General features: G+C 41.0%; 1 protein-coding gene across 3 annotated transcripts in view; it reads left to right on the top strand.

Moving 5' to 3' along the window:
• Nucleotides 1–15,000, top strand: part of LOC147015980 (atrial natriuretic peptide receptor 1-like) — a 206,338-nt gene that overhangs the window by 114,738 nt on the left and 76,600 nt on the right. For all 3 annotated transcript variants that reach the window (XM_085848663.1, XM_085848662.1, XM_085848661.1), the window contains 2 exons: nt 3,783–3,867; nt 13,355–13,475. In XM_085848663.1, the coding sequence (XP_085704789.1) occupies nt 3,783–3,867; nt 13,355–13,475 (206 nt within the window). The remainder of the gene's footprint in view (nt 1–3,782; nt 3,868–13,354; nt 13,476–15,000) is intronic.

The raw sequence follows: 15,000 nt of genomic DNA, 5'->3' as shown, positions 1-15,000 counted from the left end.
GTCATGTCTGATTTCAGATTTCTCCAAACATCCCTACCCTATACTGCTTCCCTGAAACTCTGACAGAGATGGCTTGGTTGAAACCTTTACCCCATCCATTCATTGCAATGAAAGTCTGCCTCTTCTTTCCTCAACCACACCCAGCATGGTTGATTACTCCAGAGTTTCGTTTTGCATGATGTGTCCCAAAGTACTGTATAACAGTTTCTGTTTGAGCATCAGTGCTTCGAATGTACATGGTGCTCTAATTTATTCAAGCACTGATTTGTTTGTTCTTACATTTCATGGAAATTTTAACATTTGTCTCCAAAATCACATTTCAAAACTGTTAATCTTCATTCTTTCTCTCTTCTTCACTGTCCATCACTCATAACCTTACATTGCAATTGGAAATACCAGGTCATTCACCAGCCTCCTCTTGGTTTGTATCATCACATCTTTGTCAATCCTGACATTGCTGTTCTCCTCAACGCTAACCATCAACTAATTTCTCCTCCATATTCTCCACTCACTTCAATTAATCTTAGAACCCAGGAAAATGAAACTTTCCACTTTTTACGTATGATCATCTCTCACTCTGAACACATTGATCTTCTCAGTCGACAAGATTTTAGACTTTTTTAGGTTAAAGCATGTAAAAAAGACATAAAACGTCATAACCCCCGTTGTTTTAGTAATTTTTCTGTATGGAGTTAAAGGGCTAGCCCATATTTACATATGTACAACTAAAATGGCCACCAGTCTACCAGTTGGACATCTTTGATCACATCGCAAAATAAAGTTAGGCATAAGTATATGCCATTGTGTACTGTGCTTCTGCCATGTTTAAACAAAATCAGACCAAGCATGTCGGAGAAATGGTTGGGGAAACATTGAACAACAAAATGGCCACCAGTCGGCCATCATCGATCTGATCTCGAAAAACAATGACGTGCATATGTAAGCCTTTATTCGTTATCTGTTTGCCAAGTTTGAACAACATCGGTAAATGCTTGTCCAAGAAATGATTGAGGACGTGTTCAACATTGTGTTTTTTACAACTACAATGGCTGGCAGTCGGCCATCTTGGATCTGATCTCAGAAAAAAATGACACGCATATGTAAGCCATCATTCCTTATCTGTCTGCCAAGTTTGAACAACATTTGTGAATGCTTATCCGAGAAATGGTTGAGGAAGTCTTCAACATCAGGGTTTTTTTTTTTTACAACTAAAATGGCTGCCAGTCAGCCATCTTGGAACTGATGTCGAAAAAAAAATGATGTGCATTTGTTTTCCATCATGTGTTGTCTTTTTGCCAAGTACAAATAAAATTTGTTTACAGATGTCCGAGATAATGGTTGCGGGTGCACACATGCACGCACGCACATACACAAAAACCGACACCAAATCCATAAGCCCACGTTTTAGATTAAGCGGTTTGCTAACATCTATTTTAAACCATAGATATGATTTGATCATGTTATTTGCATTTTATACCACACCAGCGGGGTATGCTTACACATTGTGTAAGCATAAGAGCCATGCTTCCCCATTATCTTGGGTCGCTCACCTGCATTTTTTTCATTTATTACTTACGAAATCTAAAGATTTCGTAAGTATATTGATGACTTCCGTCATCTGTTTGTGTGTGTGTGTGTGTGTGTGTGTGTGTGTGTGTGTGTGTGTGTGTGTGTGTGTGTGTGTGTGTGTGTGTGCGTGTGTGTGTGTGTGTGTGTGTGTGTTTGTGTGTTTGTTTGTAGGCACGATAACTCGAGAACGGAAGAAGCTACCAATGTCAAATTACACCACGTGATTCAGGAGGGTGATGGCTAGTGCTGATAAGATTTTGATCAAAATCGGTCAAAGGTCACGGTGAGGTCAAACATTAGATTTTGATGGTTTGGTGCAGAATCATTGTAGAAACTTCTGGTTTGCGTCGCTACCTTCTCTAGAGACAGCTTTTATTAGACAAGGTCAGAGGTCAAGTTGACGATTTCTTAAGTACCAGTCTATGACTGCTTGTTTTTTCATTTATTTGTTTTCATTTATTATCTTGCCAAAACGAAGTTTTTGCAAGATATGTTAGTCAGCTTGTATGTTTTTTTTTGTTTTTTTTTGTCTGTAATCACGTATAAAAAATTCTGCAGAGCACAGTTATCATTGGAAATTTTTGTAACTTTGCATATCAGAGGCCAAGAGATGTCCCTTTCAGCGTATAAAATTTTGAAGGTCAAGGTCACCTTGTCGCAAATCAGGGGAGTCGAAGAAACACTTATTTTTTGAGTAATTTTGATCGGATCGTCTTCAAACTTCATGGGAATATAGTTCATGGTCTGGCGCTCAGCTGATTAATTTTTGGTGGCGATTGGCCTTGACATTCATATGTTTTTTTTTTGTTTGTCTGTAATCACGTATAAATCACTCTGCAGAGCACAGTGATCATTGGAAATTTTTGTAACTTCGCATATCAGAGGCCCAAAGAGGTCCCTTTCAGCGCATAAAATTTTGAAGGTCAAGGTCAAAGGTCAAGGTCACTTTGTTGCAAATCAGGGGAGTCGACGAAACCCTTATTTTTTGAGTAATTTTAATCTAATCGTCATCAAAAAACTTTATGGAAATGTAGTATATGGTCTGGCGCTCAGCTGATTAGTTTTTGGTGGCGATTGGCCTTGACCTTTATGGTTAGCGCCTGAGGTCAAACATATTTGACTCCAAGGTCAAATATTCAAGTTTGAGGACCAATATCGTGTAGTACCTCAAATTGAACACCTCGATGAGTGGTTTCTAGATATGTCAAGCTTGAGACATTATGACGTCATTTGGTGACGTTATGAGGCAAACACATATTTTTCATGGTTACTCTGTAGAACGATTCTCATCGGAATCTCTCGAAGGCAGATATTCCTCAAGGAGTCGCTCCTGGTGGATAGCAGCTCTGTTCACCTCAGTGTGACCTTAAAGAAGTCACACGTGGTTACCTTTTGGCAAGATACAGGTCACCCTGCGGGTGACATTGGTTTATTATATTTTTATTTATGGATGTTGTCCGATGATTCTGTGATTTATTTTGTCCGATTTTTCCCGGTGTATCGACTTTGATGTCAGTCGGCACGCGACATTTCAGCTTTCTATGTCACACGGAAGGTACTGCTCTTAATATCAGTCAGTGGTTTAAAAGAGCTTTATATATTAGATATATGATTTGGTCATGGTATTTGTATTTTATACCTAGTTTTTAATGTTTCCATAATTATTTCCAATCCTGGAGCTATTTTCCATCCTATCATTGAACCTCAACAACAATACAAATGATTAACTACACACACACACACACACACACACACACACACACACACACACACACACACACACACACACACACACACACACACACACACACACACACACACACACACACACACACACACACACACAATTGCAAAGCCCAGTCTCTCGCCAATGAACATCATCAGTGATTGTTTTTCAGTGGATGGTTGAATGGGTAAAGTCTTGTTGCATTGCCCTCACTCGTGGAGGTTTGATTCCCTTGGCTTCTTCTAATGGGCTTTTCAATCCAACATAAGGACCTCATATTTGTCAACATCAGTTCAACCAGTTTGTGAAAATTTGCGGTGAAACCAACATGCTCATATTTGCTGCCAACCACCAAAACGAATTGGACTTGGTGTATGATGACAAGAAGTATGTAATTGTTTTTGGAAGAAGGCTTTGTATGTATTGTGTTTAGTATAATAAAAAAACTGTTAATGTTAATCACAGATTTCTGACCTTCTGTGCACAGTTGCATTGACAACCATGGAAGTACTCATGATTATTTTCAGCAGCATCTTGCTGGTCGTGGCGATTTCATCTTTCCTTATCTACAGGTGAACTTAGCTCTTCTATAGTTTGAATGAATGAACACACCACACCACCATGGCATGTAGTGTTTTCGTTATTGTAAAAGGTTGCAGTAATGTAAATAGTGGATTAGCCTCACCTATAATACTATTACAAGTTATAAATTAGAGATAGTGTTAACACTCCACACAAATGTAGTGATGTTTCACCTGTAATATTGCATCCAGTTTTGGTTGTCATAATCTAAGGAAGGTGCAATAGAGAGGCCTCAGTACAAAATGACTAGATTGATTCCTGGGCTAGCAAGATTGAGCTATGAGTGGGCAGTGGATGAAGAAGACAGGACTTTTGACATGAGAAAGGAGGCGTCTATGAGTATATCTCATGGAAATGTTTTAAATAATGATGGGTTTATAGAATGGTCAGGAACAGGACCAAGGCCACAGCCTGTGATTAGAAAAGAAGAGATTTAAGATTACAGTAAGGCAGGTGTATTTCATTCAGAGAGTAGTTAATGCATGCAATGGTTTCCCTGGTAAGGTCGTGCCAGCAGAAGCAGTAGATAGGTTTCAATGGGTACCGAGAATCATCAGGGCTAGATGCGGTACATGCACGTTGGCAGGAGCAGTTGGTGGCTTAGGTATGGATGGGTGTCATAATTGTGTTGCCTGGGAAAGGATCTCATCGAAAAGAGAATGGGCTGTCTGTATTTTGTTCATTCGTCCCCTGTGCTGTGATTAGAGTCTGTGACGGGGTCTTATTAAAACGTGAACATGCTGTCTGTATTTATTTATTTTTACAACCTCCTCCACCCTTCCTCCCGCTCCCTCCCCCTCCCCCATATAATAACTTGAAAATATATAATGAAAAACAAGTACCCTCTTTATGAAACCCTCTCCTGTGCCTGCCCCATAGTTGTCGTCCCAACTCCTCCTCCCTCCATCACTCGTGAAATAGAGTAGACCAACCAATAGTATGAATTGGTCTGGTATTAACAGAGGGCAGACATGATTGATCAAATGACCTCCTTCTGTGTCACAGCTTCTTGTAAATCCTTGGATCGTAATGCCATTACATGTTTTTCCTTGCTCTGCCCTGGAATGAAATGAAAATGTCGCCACATTACAGAGAGAGTGCTATAATAGGCATGACTGTTATCAGCCTATCATCCTATTTTAAGAGAGGATGGTCATGTATTACATTTTCTACAACTGTACATGAAGAAAGTGTGATTTCACACAACCAAACCTGACATCACCATGCCAGCACAACCACAACCCACGGCTCCTCGTCACCCCCATTACCCTCCTCACTTCCCAGCTCTCTCAGTTTCTCTCTGTCTTCTGATTGCAAAGACTGTTACACAAGGAAACACAAGGAAATTACATGCAGGAGAAGGCCATTCGGCCCATCATACCTGCGCCACATCAACACCAGATCAATTTATCAACACGAGACAAAAAAAAAGAAAAATGCAGAAAAAAAATTGTAGTTGTTTTCTGTAGTTTTTTTTATATTTTATTTCCAGGGGATAGGGTATGGGCAAAGGTTCTTGGGTTAAAAAAAAACACACCATCAACCACACAACACCCCTTGATGAGACCACCACAAACAACACTCCGTACACATGACACACAATCGCTCATCGATGCTCAAGCTACCTAAAAGTCCTGCCAACAACCCCATACCCCTCTATCTCCATAACTTCCAAGTACCTATCTAATTATAATTTAAACTTATCTACTGTTTCTGCTGCCACTACCTTTCCAGGGAGGCATTCCATGCATAAACTATTCTCTGAGTAAAAGTCTCCTGCCTTACTACCATCTTAATTCTCCTCTTCTTTACTCTCAGGCTACGGTTCCTGGTCCTATCACTGTCTACTCTGTTGAATAATTAATCTGCACTTATTTTATCAATACCTTTCATTATCTTAAACATCTCCATCATATCTCCTCGTAACCACCTCCTTTCTTGTGCGTAAGCCCTGTCCAACACTAAGGCAGTGGAAAACGACTGTGAGGCCAACGCTAAGGTAGCAGCTATTACGGCATTTCAATTCCAGCACAAACAGGTGATGCCCATCTCCCCTCGAGTTCTCGAGTGAATTGGCTAATATAAGAACTTGTCAATTATCATTGATAAGATAAATGTCAAATAATTTAAGATTACAATAACTGAATAACGACACAGAATAAAAAAATATATAGGAGCACCCATATCAAAAGTAGGGTTTCTGTGTGAACTTCAAATCATTTGATTATATCCAGCCTGTCAAAGTAAACTATTTGATGTCACAAGCTTCCCATTAAGTTGTCAGATGACTTACTTCAGTTAAAACAGAAATGAGTGCATTACAGGCATGCACAGGCAGCTATTTTAGTTAATCAAGGTTAAATTGTTTGTTCTGTTGAAAAACTTACTGTCAATGTTTGTTTTTAATAAAAATTGCTTATGTCGCTAAATAATACTTTCCTACCACAAAATGTAACTTTCAGTTTCTCAAGTTTCATTTTGTAACCTGCACAGTTTTTCACCTGCAGGAAGTAACTCATGAGAGTTTACACTAACAATGATGTCATTTTATGGGGATAGCTTTGACTTCCTAATAACTGGGGATTTTCAGGCAGGATTGTCATCGTGCATCATATGAGCGACATTGTACCCATTCCTATCAATATAATAATACACTTGTTCGTCCATCTGTCCCTCCATCCGTCAATCCATCTGTCGGTTGGACAGTACGCCTGACTACACCCACAATTTCAACTTGACCAAAAAATCATACAGTCACCATATTTGTGCTTACTGCGATGCAAAATCAGACATCTTCGGAGTTGTCACATTCACAATCGCCTTGCCATCCCTATAGGTTTTCCCCTCAGTGTAAAATGACCAAAGTGACAGTTAAAATGATTTTGAGCTGATAAGCGTCACAGGCCTTGTGAAGATCTGCCTCACCGATCAAGGCAGTGGTCTGTTGTCTTTCCACCACCAAAATAACTATGTGGCTTTCTCTCAAGCAGGGCTTTTACTGCAGAAGTTATGCAGGTCCTTGTTATTATTTCTGACTATTTTCTTTTTAACGACTCGACCACGGACCATAAAACCCATGTCATTGTCCGAAGACTTCTGGGAATCTTGCTTGAGAGTTGCAATGCCGTGGGGTTTCCGCGTATTTTGTGGGATTGTGAGTTGGACAGGCAACCATGACAGGTTTTTCGGACTTGGGGTTTAGGGGGGGAAGGTGGGGTACATGACTTTGGGTTTGTGAGGGTGGGGGAAGAATTGAGGACTTGAAGTCACATTTTACATTGCACGGATGTTTCACAGGTCCCTGCTTGTAAACATATATTATATTAAAACAATATGACATGATAAAACATCAAATAATTTCAATTTTAGCCATATCTTGCTCCTGAGGTACCTGATTGGCTGGCAAAAATACATGATGTAAATGTCTATTTAACAACCAATGATTGATCCACAAATATAATATTTGACTGCTTCCAACGAAATTACTGAGAAATTATCCAAACTAAATTTACTGATTAATGATGCATTTTTCATACAGACATTTGAATTGAAAATTTCATGATGATCAAATCTAGTAAATCTTTGGTTTTTATATTGAGTTTAGTTACCTTCGCCACCGCCAGAAAAGCCCGCAAGTGAAGGCCCAGAAAGCAAGTTTCCAGAAGTGAAGGCTCGCTAGGCCGGTTAATTTGAGCGGCTGTACCAGGCTGATCCACGAACTGTTGAGTTGGATGTCAGGGGTGTTACTATCCTGATTTCTGACCCTCCAATCAACTGTGATCCACCTTCGTTTGTGGAAACACAGGCTGCGGTGAACCAATTGAAATGTGGTAAAGCTCCTGGGATCTATGGCATCCATGCTGAACTTCTCAAGGTTGGTGGAAATGCTGTCCTCGTGTCATTGCATGCAGTTCTGTGCTCTGTCTGGAACACAGGCATCATCCCAACTGACTGGAAGAGGGGCCTTGTTGTCCCTCTCTGGAAAGGGAAGGGTGATCACCAGGACTGTAACAACTACTGAGGCGTGATGCTGCTCTGTGTCGGGCAAGGTCTTTGCTTGGATAATTTTGATGGGTTTGCCACCATCTGCTTGAGCACCAGTGTCCAAAGCAGTCAGGCTTAACACCAAAGATGTCACCAATTGACCATATCCTTGCCCTTCAGGTCCTTCACTGAACGTAGGTGAGAGTTTCACCAGGGGCTTCTTACAGCCTATGTGGATCTCTGCACAGCATTCAATTCAGTTAATTGGGATGCCCTCTGGAAGATTCTTGGTCTTCGTGGGGTGCCACCAAAACTGACCAATCTGATGTCTGAACTCTACTCTGGTACTGAGAGTGCTGTGAGATGTGGTGGTACCATCTCTAACCTATTTCATGCTGTTACTGGAGTTCGTCAGGGGTGTGTACTGGCCGTCAGCATCTCTTACACCACCCCATCTAACATGTTAGGTACATTAATTATTTGTGCCTGTTATTTATGTCCCTTATAATGCCGTTAAAAACAGTAAGTTTCCTGTTTGGAATGATTTTCTATTTTGTTTGACAGCCAGACAGGCAGACAGGGTAAATACAATGATCTGATTCCTCTCTACGCATATGCGATCGGGTAAAAATCAGAACCAATGTACTGTAAAACGACAAACTTGTCTTCCTATTCATGTTCTGATTCATGGTCAAAATATCACATTCAATCTAAATAACTTGTTCTTCAATCATAAACTGATAGGACGGATGGACAGACGAACGGACAGACTGACAGATATGAGCCAATTGCTTCACCCCGCTTTTCGCTTTGCGTGCATGGGGTAATATAACAACATATCGGTTGTTGATTGAATTTCAATATGGATTGGCAGAATATTGCTCTATAAAACTGGAACAGTTAATGAATCTGTTTGTCGACATTAAAAATGTGATACTAAGAGAGAGAGAGTGTGTGTGTGTATATGTACTCATATATGTATATTGTATATGTATATAGGCCTGGTGTTGCCTTAATGGTTAGAGTGGTGGGCTTTGGATCCAAGGGTCCTGAGTTCAAATCCCGCTCAGCTGTTGAATTAATACCAGGTGGGGTTAACTTGGCTTCTCATCCTTCCGAGGTCAGCAAAATGATTGTCAGCTTGCTGGTTTTCTGTGTCGGAGTGGCAACCCGTCCAAGATTGTGCCCAATAGCCAAGGAGACTGCTTAAGCAGCACTAACGCTCTGCACAGAGTATGGTCCCAATCTCCTCTCCTATATTTATACGTATGATATAAGAGAGAAATATGATTCAGTGGTGGCATAATGGGTGGAGCGTCTGCACTGCATCTTGGGAGGTGGTTCAAACTCCGGCTGAATCATAGCAAGGGCTTTGAAATTGGGACATGCTGCTTTATCACTTGATGCTCAGCATTAAAAAAAGATAGAGCACAGACTAAACAAACATAAGTTGGCAATACAAGCACAAGCTTTGATGGCCCATATAGCCTCCTTTTTACCTTCGCAAACTTTGTTGTGAAGGTTATGTTTTGATCGCTGTGTATTTATTTATTTATTTGTGAATATGTGTGTTTATTATCTTGCCAAAACGAAGTTTTTGCAAGATATGTTAGTCAGCTTGTATGTTTTTTTTTATTGTTTGTTTGTTTGTTTGTCTGTAATCACGTATAAAAAATTCTGCAGAGCACAGTTATCATTGGAAATTTTTGTAACTTCGCATATCAGAGACCTATAGAGGTCCCTTTCAGTGCACAAAATTTTGAAGGTCAAGGTCAAAGGTCAAGGTCACTTTGTCTCAAATCAGGGGAGTCGACGAAACCCTTATTTTTTGAGTAATTTTAATCGGATCGTCTTCAAACTTCATGGGAATATAGTTCATGGTCTGGCGCTCAGCTGATTAATTTTTGGTGGCGATTGGCCTTGATCTTCATGGTGAGCACCTCAGGTCAAGCATATTTGACCCCAAGGTCAAATTTTCAATTTTTAGGAGCCATATCGTGTAGTACCTCAAATTGAACACCTCGATGAGTGCTTTCTAGATATGTCAAGCTTGAGACATTATGACGTCATTTGGTGACGTTATGAGGCAAAAGCATATTTTTCATGGTTACTCTGTAGAACGATTCTCATCGGAATCTCTCATAGGCAGATATTCCTCAAGGAGTCGCTCCTAGTGGATAGCAGCTCTGTTCACCTCAGTGTGACCTTAAAGAAGTCACACGTGGTCACCTTTTGGCAAGATACGGGTCACCCTGCGGGTGACATTGGTTTATTTGTTTGTTTGTTATTCGCATAACTCCAAAAGTATTGAACTGAATCGCAGCAAATTTGGTGGGATGATTGGTTATTATCCATTTGATTAGATTTTGGGAGCGATCGGGTCAATGGTCAAGGTCAAGGTCATGAAAAGGTCAAAATCGTCTTTTTACCATAGCGCGGTCAATTTGTATCCAATTTGCATGCAACTAATGCCAAAATGTTCAGAATTCAATGCCCCATCTTGTGATATGTGACATGACACAATGACGTAATAACCCTTATTAGCGGTTGGGAGTCAAAGGTCAGGGGGGGTCACGACATTGCAAAATGTGCGATTTTACTCATAACACGGTCAATTCTTATCCGATTTGCATGAAACCAACACCAAGATGTTGACTGTTCTGTTCCCCACACTCCAATACCAATTACAAAATTAAGTGTACAATGGTCAGGGTCGAGGTCATGAAAAGCTCAAAATCGTCATTTTGCCATAGTGCGGTCGATTTTTATCCAATTTGCATGCAACCAATGCCAAAATGTTGTGAATTCAATGCCAAATCTTGTGATATACGATATGACACAATGACGTCATTACCTTTGTTCGCGGTTTGGGTCAAAGGTCAGGGGGGTCAACGACCTTTATTATCATAACGCGGTCAATTGTTATACAATTTGCATGTAAGTAGATTCAACATGTTTAGAATTCAATTCCCTATCCTGTGATGTGTAATATCTGATTTCTTATAATGTGACCAGTTGTCATCAGATTGACTTGACACCGACACCCAAAAAGGTCAGGGAGTTCATGCAGAAATTGTACAATGTACGTGAATCAGTGTCAAACAGCAGGAAATTTAATGTTTTTAAGCCATCTTACCACATATGAGATGGCAGATGTGGTATGAGATTAAATACCCTCTCAATCAACGGTTTCTGGGGGGGCAGGGCAAAATGTAGCGTTGGCGAAGGTATGCGCTCTACTGAGTGCCCGTTCTAGTTTTTTAAGGAACTCATATTAAAACATAAGAAGAAGAAAAGAAAATCCTCAACAGTCAAATCATGTGCAAATTGAAAAGGATAACATCTGCGAATTATTCTATGGAAGCAAGAGATTTCATCCAGGAAGATGAAAATTGAGCCGTTGAGAAAATTATGAGACATCAAGTACATACATAACAAATTGCATGCAGATATAAGCCAGCATGTCCATAACTCGAGTCGATGAAAAGAAAACTCTAACTCTGCAAAGCCTTAGTCGTAGTTTGGAGGACGTTACTGTGACACTCTTCTCCCTTTTTATCCCTTTCTCTAAGATGGCATTGCCAATCGTCACAAACATGTTAATTGGAAATCATGTAGAATAAAGAACTAGTCATGCTCATGAAGGCTAGTGTCGATCTGCATCGACGGACATGTAGAATGATGGATGAAAAATTGACAGGAAAATGTCAGATTATCCTTGCTTCCCAGTTCCCATAAGGGTTAGCATCAATGTTCTGTCCTGTTAATTTTATCCATCGTTCTAATTGGACATCACTCAGCATGACGAGCAAGCATCATTAACTTGTCTTGTCAAATGTGATAAAATCAAGGGAGGGGCAGTTTAAAATGTGTTTTCTTTCTTTCTTTTTGTTGCTTTAGAGGAGTGATACTCATGGAAGAGCAAGGTAGATCTGACAGTGGGACAAAACATCAATGGATTGAGCGAACAGGATAACAGGAGAGGGAGGAAGGTAGGAAACACTGAAACTAGCAAGTAAGGTGGTTGGGTTAGGAAAGGTTAATGGGGGCGATAAAGATCATGAGAACAAATTGGGAGTGAGAAGAGATGGCAGTGCACTGCTTGCTTGAAGCTCTGAAGGGAAGAGTGAGACAGAGCAGCCTCTGCAAGGTGGTTCCATAAATGAGAGTAGTGAGAAATAGAAACTTGAGGTGTGCAGTCAACCTGCATTTTGGAAGTTTCACCAGGAGTGAGTGGGCTACTGGAAGAAGTAGTGCATCCTGGAGTTGCTGGGCAGAGTCGGAAGACTGAGAGAGCAGAAGGTGCAATATTGAAGAAGAGATGGTTAAAAAAAACAAAAAACAGAAAGACCACTGACTTCTCTGCAATGTGAAATCAATGGACCTTGTGCATTGGCCTCATCATGGGAGATTCCAATATTTTTGAGAGATTTTGGTTCCACAGAATCCAGAAGAGGCAAATGTGATGCTGGGGCACCATCCCATAGAGGAGAGTAGTAATCCATTGAGCTTTGGACAAAGGCCTTCTAGTCTGCAAGTAGCTTTGATTTTCCAATGAAATACTTGTATCAACGGAGAATGCCCAGTCTGCGACTAGCTTTGGAGGCCAGCTTTGCTATGTGGTCAGTGCAGGAATGTTCATGGCTGATGATGAGGCCAAGAAATTCAAGAGAGTGACTGCATAACCACAGGAACAACATGATTTTTTATAAAAAAAATGTAATGTTGTGAATCCCTTATTTCACACAGAACCCAAAGTTGAGTTGCTCTTCTCAGGTGTCAGGTGTCATTACCAGTGCTCCAAATGGCCATTTTCACCATGTTGTACCACGAGAATGAGTTGAGGTCAGAAAAAAAAAAAACTTTATTTTTCATTCAGTGCCTTGCCAGAACAAATTGAACAGCCCTGATTGTGAACAAACTTCTGTTTTTTTAATAATCTGTGGTACAAACAATACAATGGACTACATATATTAGTATCTGGTAGCATGTCATTTGGCATTATACAAGTGCTTCAACCCATGAGAGCATTGAAGCAGTGATATTCCATATGACAGCCTGATTCTGATTTTGCCAAATGTGGATTCTATTTTGTTGGAGCTCTCATGTATTATTTGGCAGAAGTCTGCATTTCTGCAGTTCTTGATCCATGTTCCCAGATTTATTAAGTCCCAATCATGTCAGGACTCTGATGCCCAGGTTAAAGACATCAGCCCCTTCTGCTCCAGGGATTCGTGGTGCTGGTGCAGTCATGGGAAGAGGGTTTCTTGTTAACCTGCAAGGTATTTTGCAGTATGAAAAATAATTATCGCAGGGAGATGGTGCAACATGTCATGTGTCCAGAACCACCGCTGCCTGGCATCAATGCCACTTGAATTATATTGCCTTAGTGATGTAAGTGTTCATTTTCAGCTTGTCATCACTGTCATCGTCTCCACAAATCTGTCATGTCAAACTAATGTTTTAATCACTGGAATGTATCGGAGTGAACAGGAAGCTGAAGTTGGAGAAAGAGCTTGCGAGCATGCTTTGGCGTTTCCGTTGGGAAGACATCCACTTGAGCACACTTGAGAAGACCCATCGCAGTGGGGGAAGCAAACTGACTCTTTCCTTGGTATGTGGCTTCATGCAGTGGCCCATATTGTTAAATATTGCTTGAAAGTATGTGGTTGATAATCACCTGAATCGATGGTTTGCTTTTTGTTGATTGGCTTATGGGATATAGGCCATCAGCCATGGCTCAGGAAGTGCCTGAAAATCAAGTTTCGTTGCACTCATCGGGGGGGGGGGGGGAGGGATAGACAAAACATTGATAATATGATAGTATATCTCCAAATACATACGTATACAAAAGTTCTCCACTCAAATAGCTGCAGTTATTGTGTATTTTCATCTTGAAAATCGATGCATTCCCCATGCTCTCTCATTTGAATTTTCTCCACCCGGATCACGTGCAGGCCATGTGACGCCTCGACAGCCAATAGATCAGCTGACATCGTATGCAAATTTCGTCAGACTGTCATGTGACCAGCTAAGTTGGCCAAGATGGCAGCTTCTTGCAGGGAGGAAATCACCGGCAGCTGATCGGCGATTTTTGACGAATATGGCGTGAGGACGCTCCCCAATGTATTATTCACTAGGACAATGTAGCGAACGAGGAAGTCAAACGTTTTATGTCTGTAAGATGGGATAAATGGAGAGAAAGTGTCAACAAATGGCTCGTCTTAAATGGTCACGAACGACGTTCAGCCGAGAGTGCCAGCGCGGGAGGACTAACCATTGTGCAACGCCAGCCCATCGACCCATCGAATGAACGCCATTGACCCTACATCGGACAGCTTTATATATAGCCGGTCAGCCACGGCCGGACATTACATAATACATGCTGTTTCTGTTTCAGCCTGGCAGAGTCTATCCAACACTCTCTTTCTTTGAACCCTGCAGTATTTATCTGCTCTATTGCAAATGAGGCAGACAGCAGGAAGGACGTGTCACCGTGAACTCCCAACATGTCCAGCAATGTTCAATGCAGAGCGCAGTTTTTTTGGCGATGGTTCATACATGCAATCATCAACAATCGCAGAGTCATCATGCATGGTTTGTGAACAACGTTTCTCAGCCCCACGTATTCTTTTTGCATCGATGAAGCGACGGTAGCAAGTGTCGTGATAGCCCAGATGACTAGGGATTTCTTCACACTCAATATACACTCGTGCACTCTCGGCTAAATGTCGTTCGTGACCGTCTAAGACGAGCCATTTGTTGACACTTTATCTCCATTTATCCCATCTTACAGACGTAAAACGTTTGACTTCTTCATTCACTACATTTGTCCTGGTGAATAATACACTGGGGAGCGTCCTCACTGGCCATATTCATCAAAAATTACCGATAAATCGCCGATCAGCTGCCGGTGATTTCCTCCCTGCAGGAAGCTGCCATCTTGGACATCTTAGCTGGTCACATGACAGTCTGACGTAATTTGCATGCGATGTCAGCCGATCTCTTGGCTGTCGAAGCATCACATGGCCTACACGTGATCTGAGTGGAGAAAATTCAAATGAAAGAGCGCAGGGAATGCATTGATTTTCAAGATGAAAGTACACAATAACTGCAGCTATTTGAGTGGAGAACTTTTG

Source organism: Eptatretus burgeri, chromosome 12 (assembly GCF_056783735.1).
Source record: "Eptatretus burgeri isolate ZD-2024b chromosome 12, Ebu_testis_v1, whole genome shotgun sequence".
NCBI classification, from domain to species: domain Eukaryota; kingdom Metazoa; phylum Chordata; class Myxini; order Myxiniformes; family Myxinidae; genus Eptatretus; species Eptatretus burgeri.
This window is presented reverse-complemented; position numbering and strand designations above follow the sequence as displayed.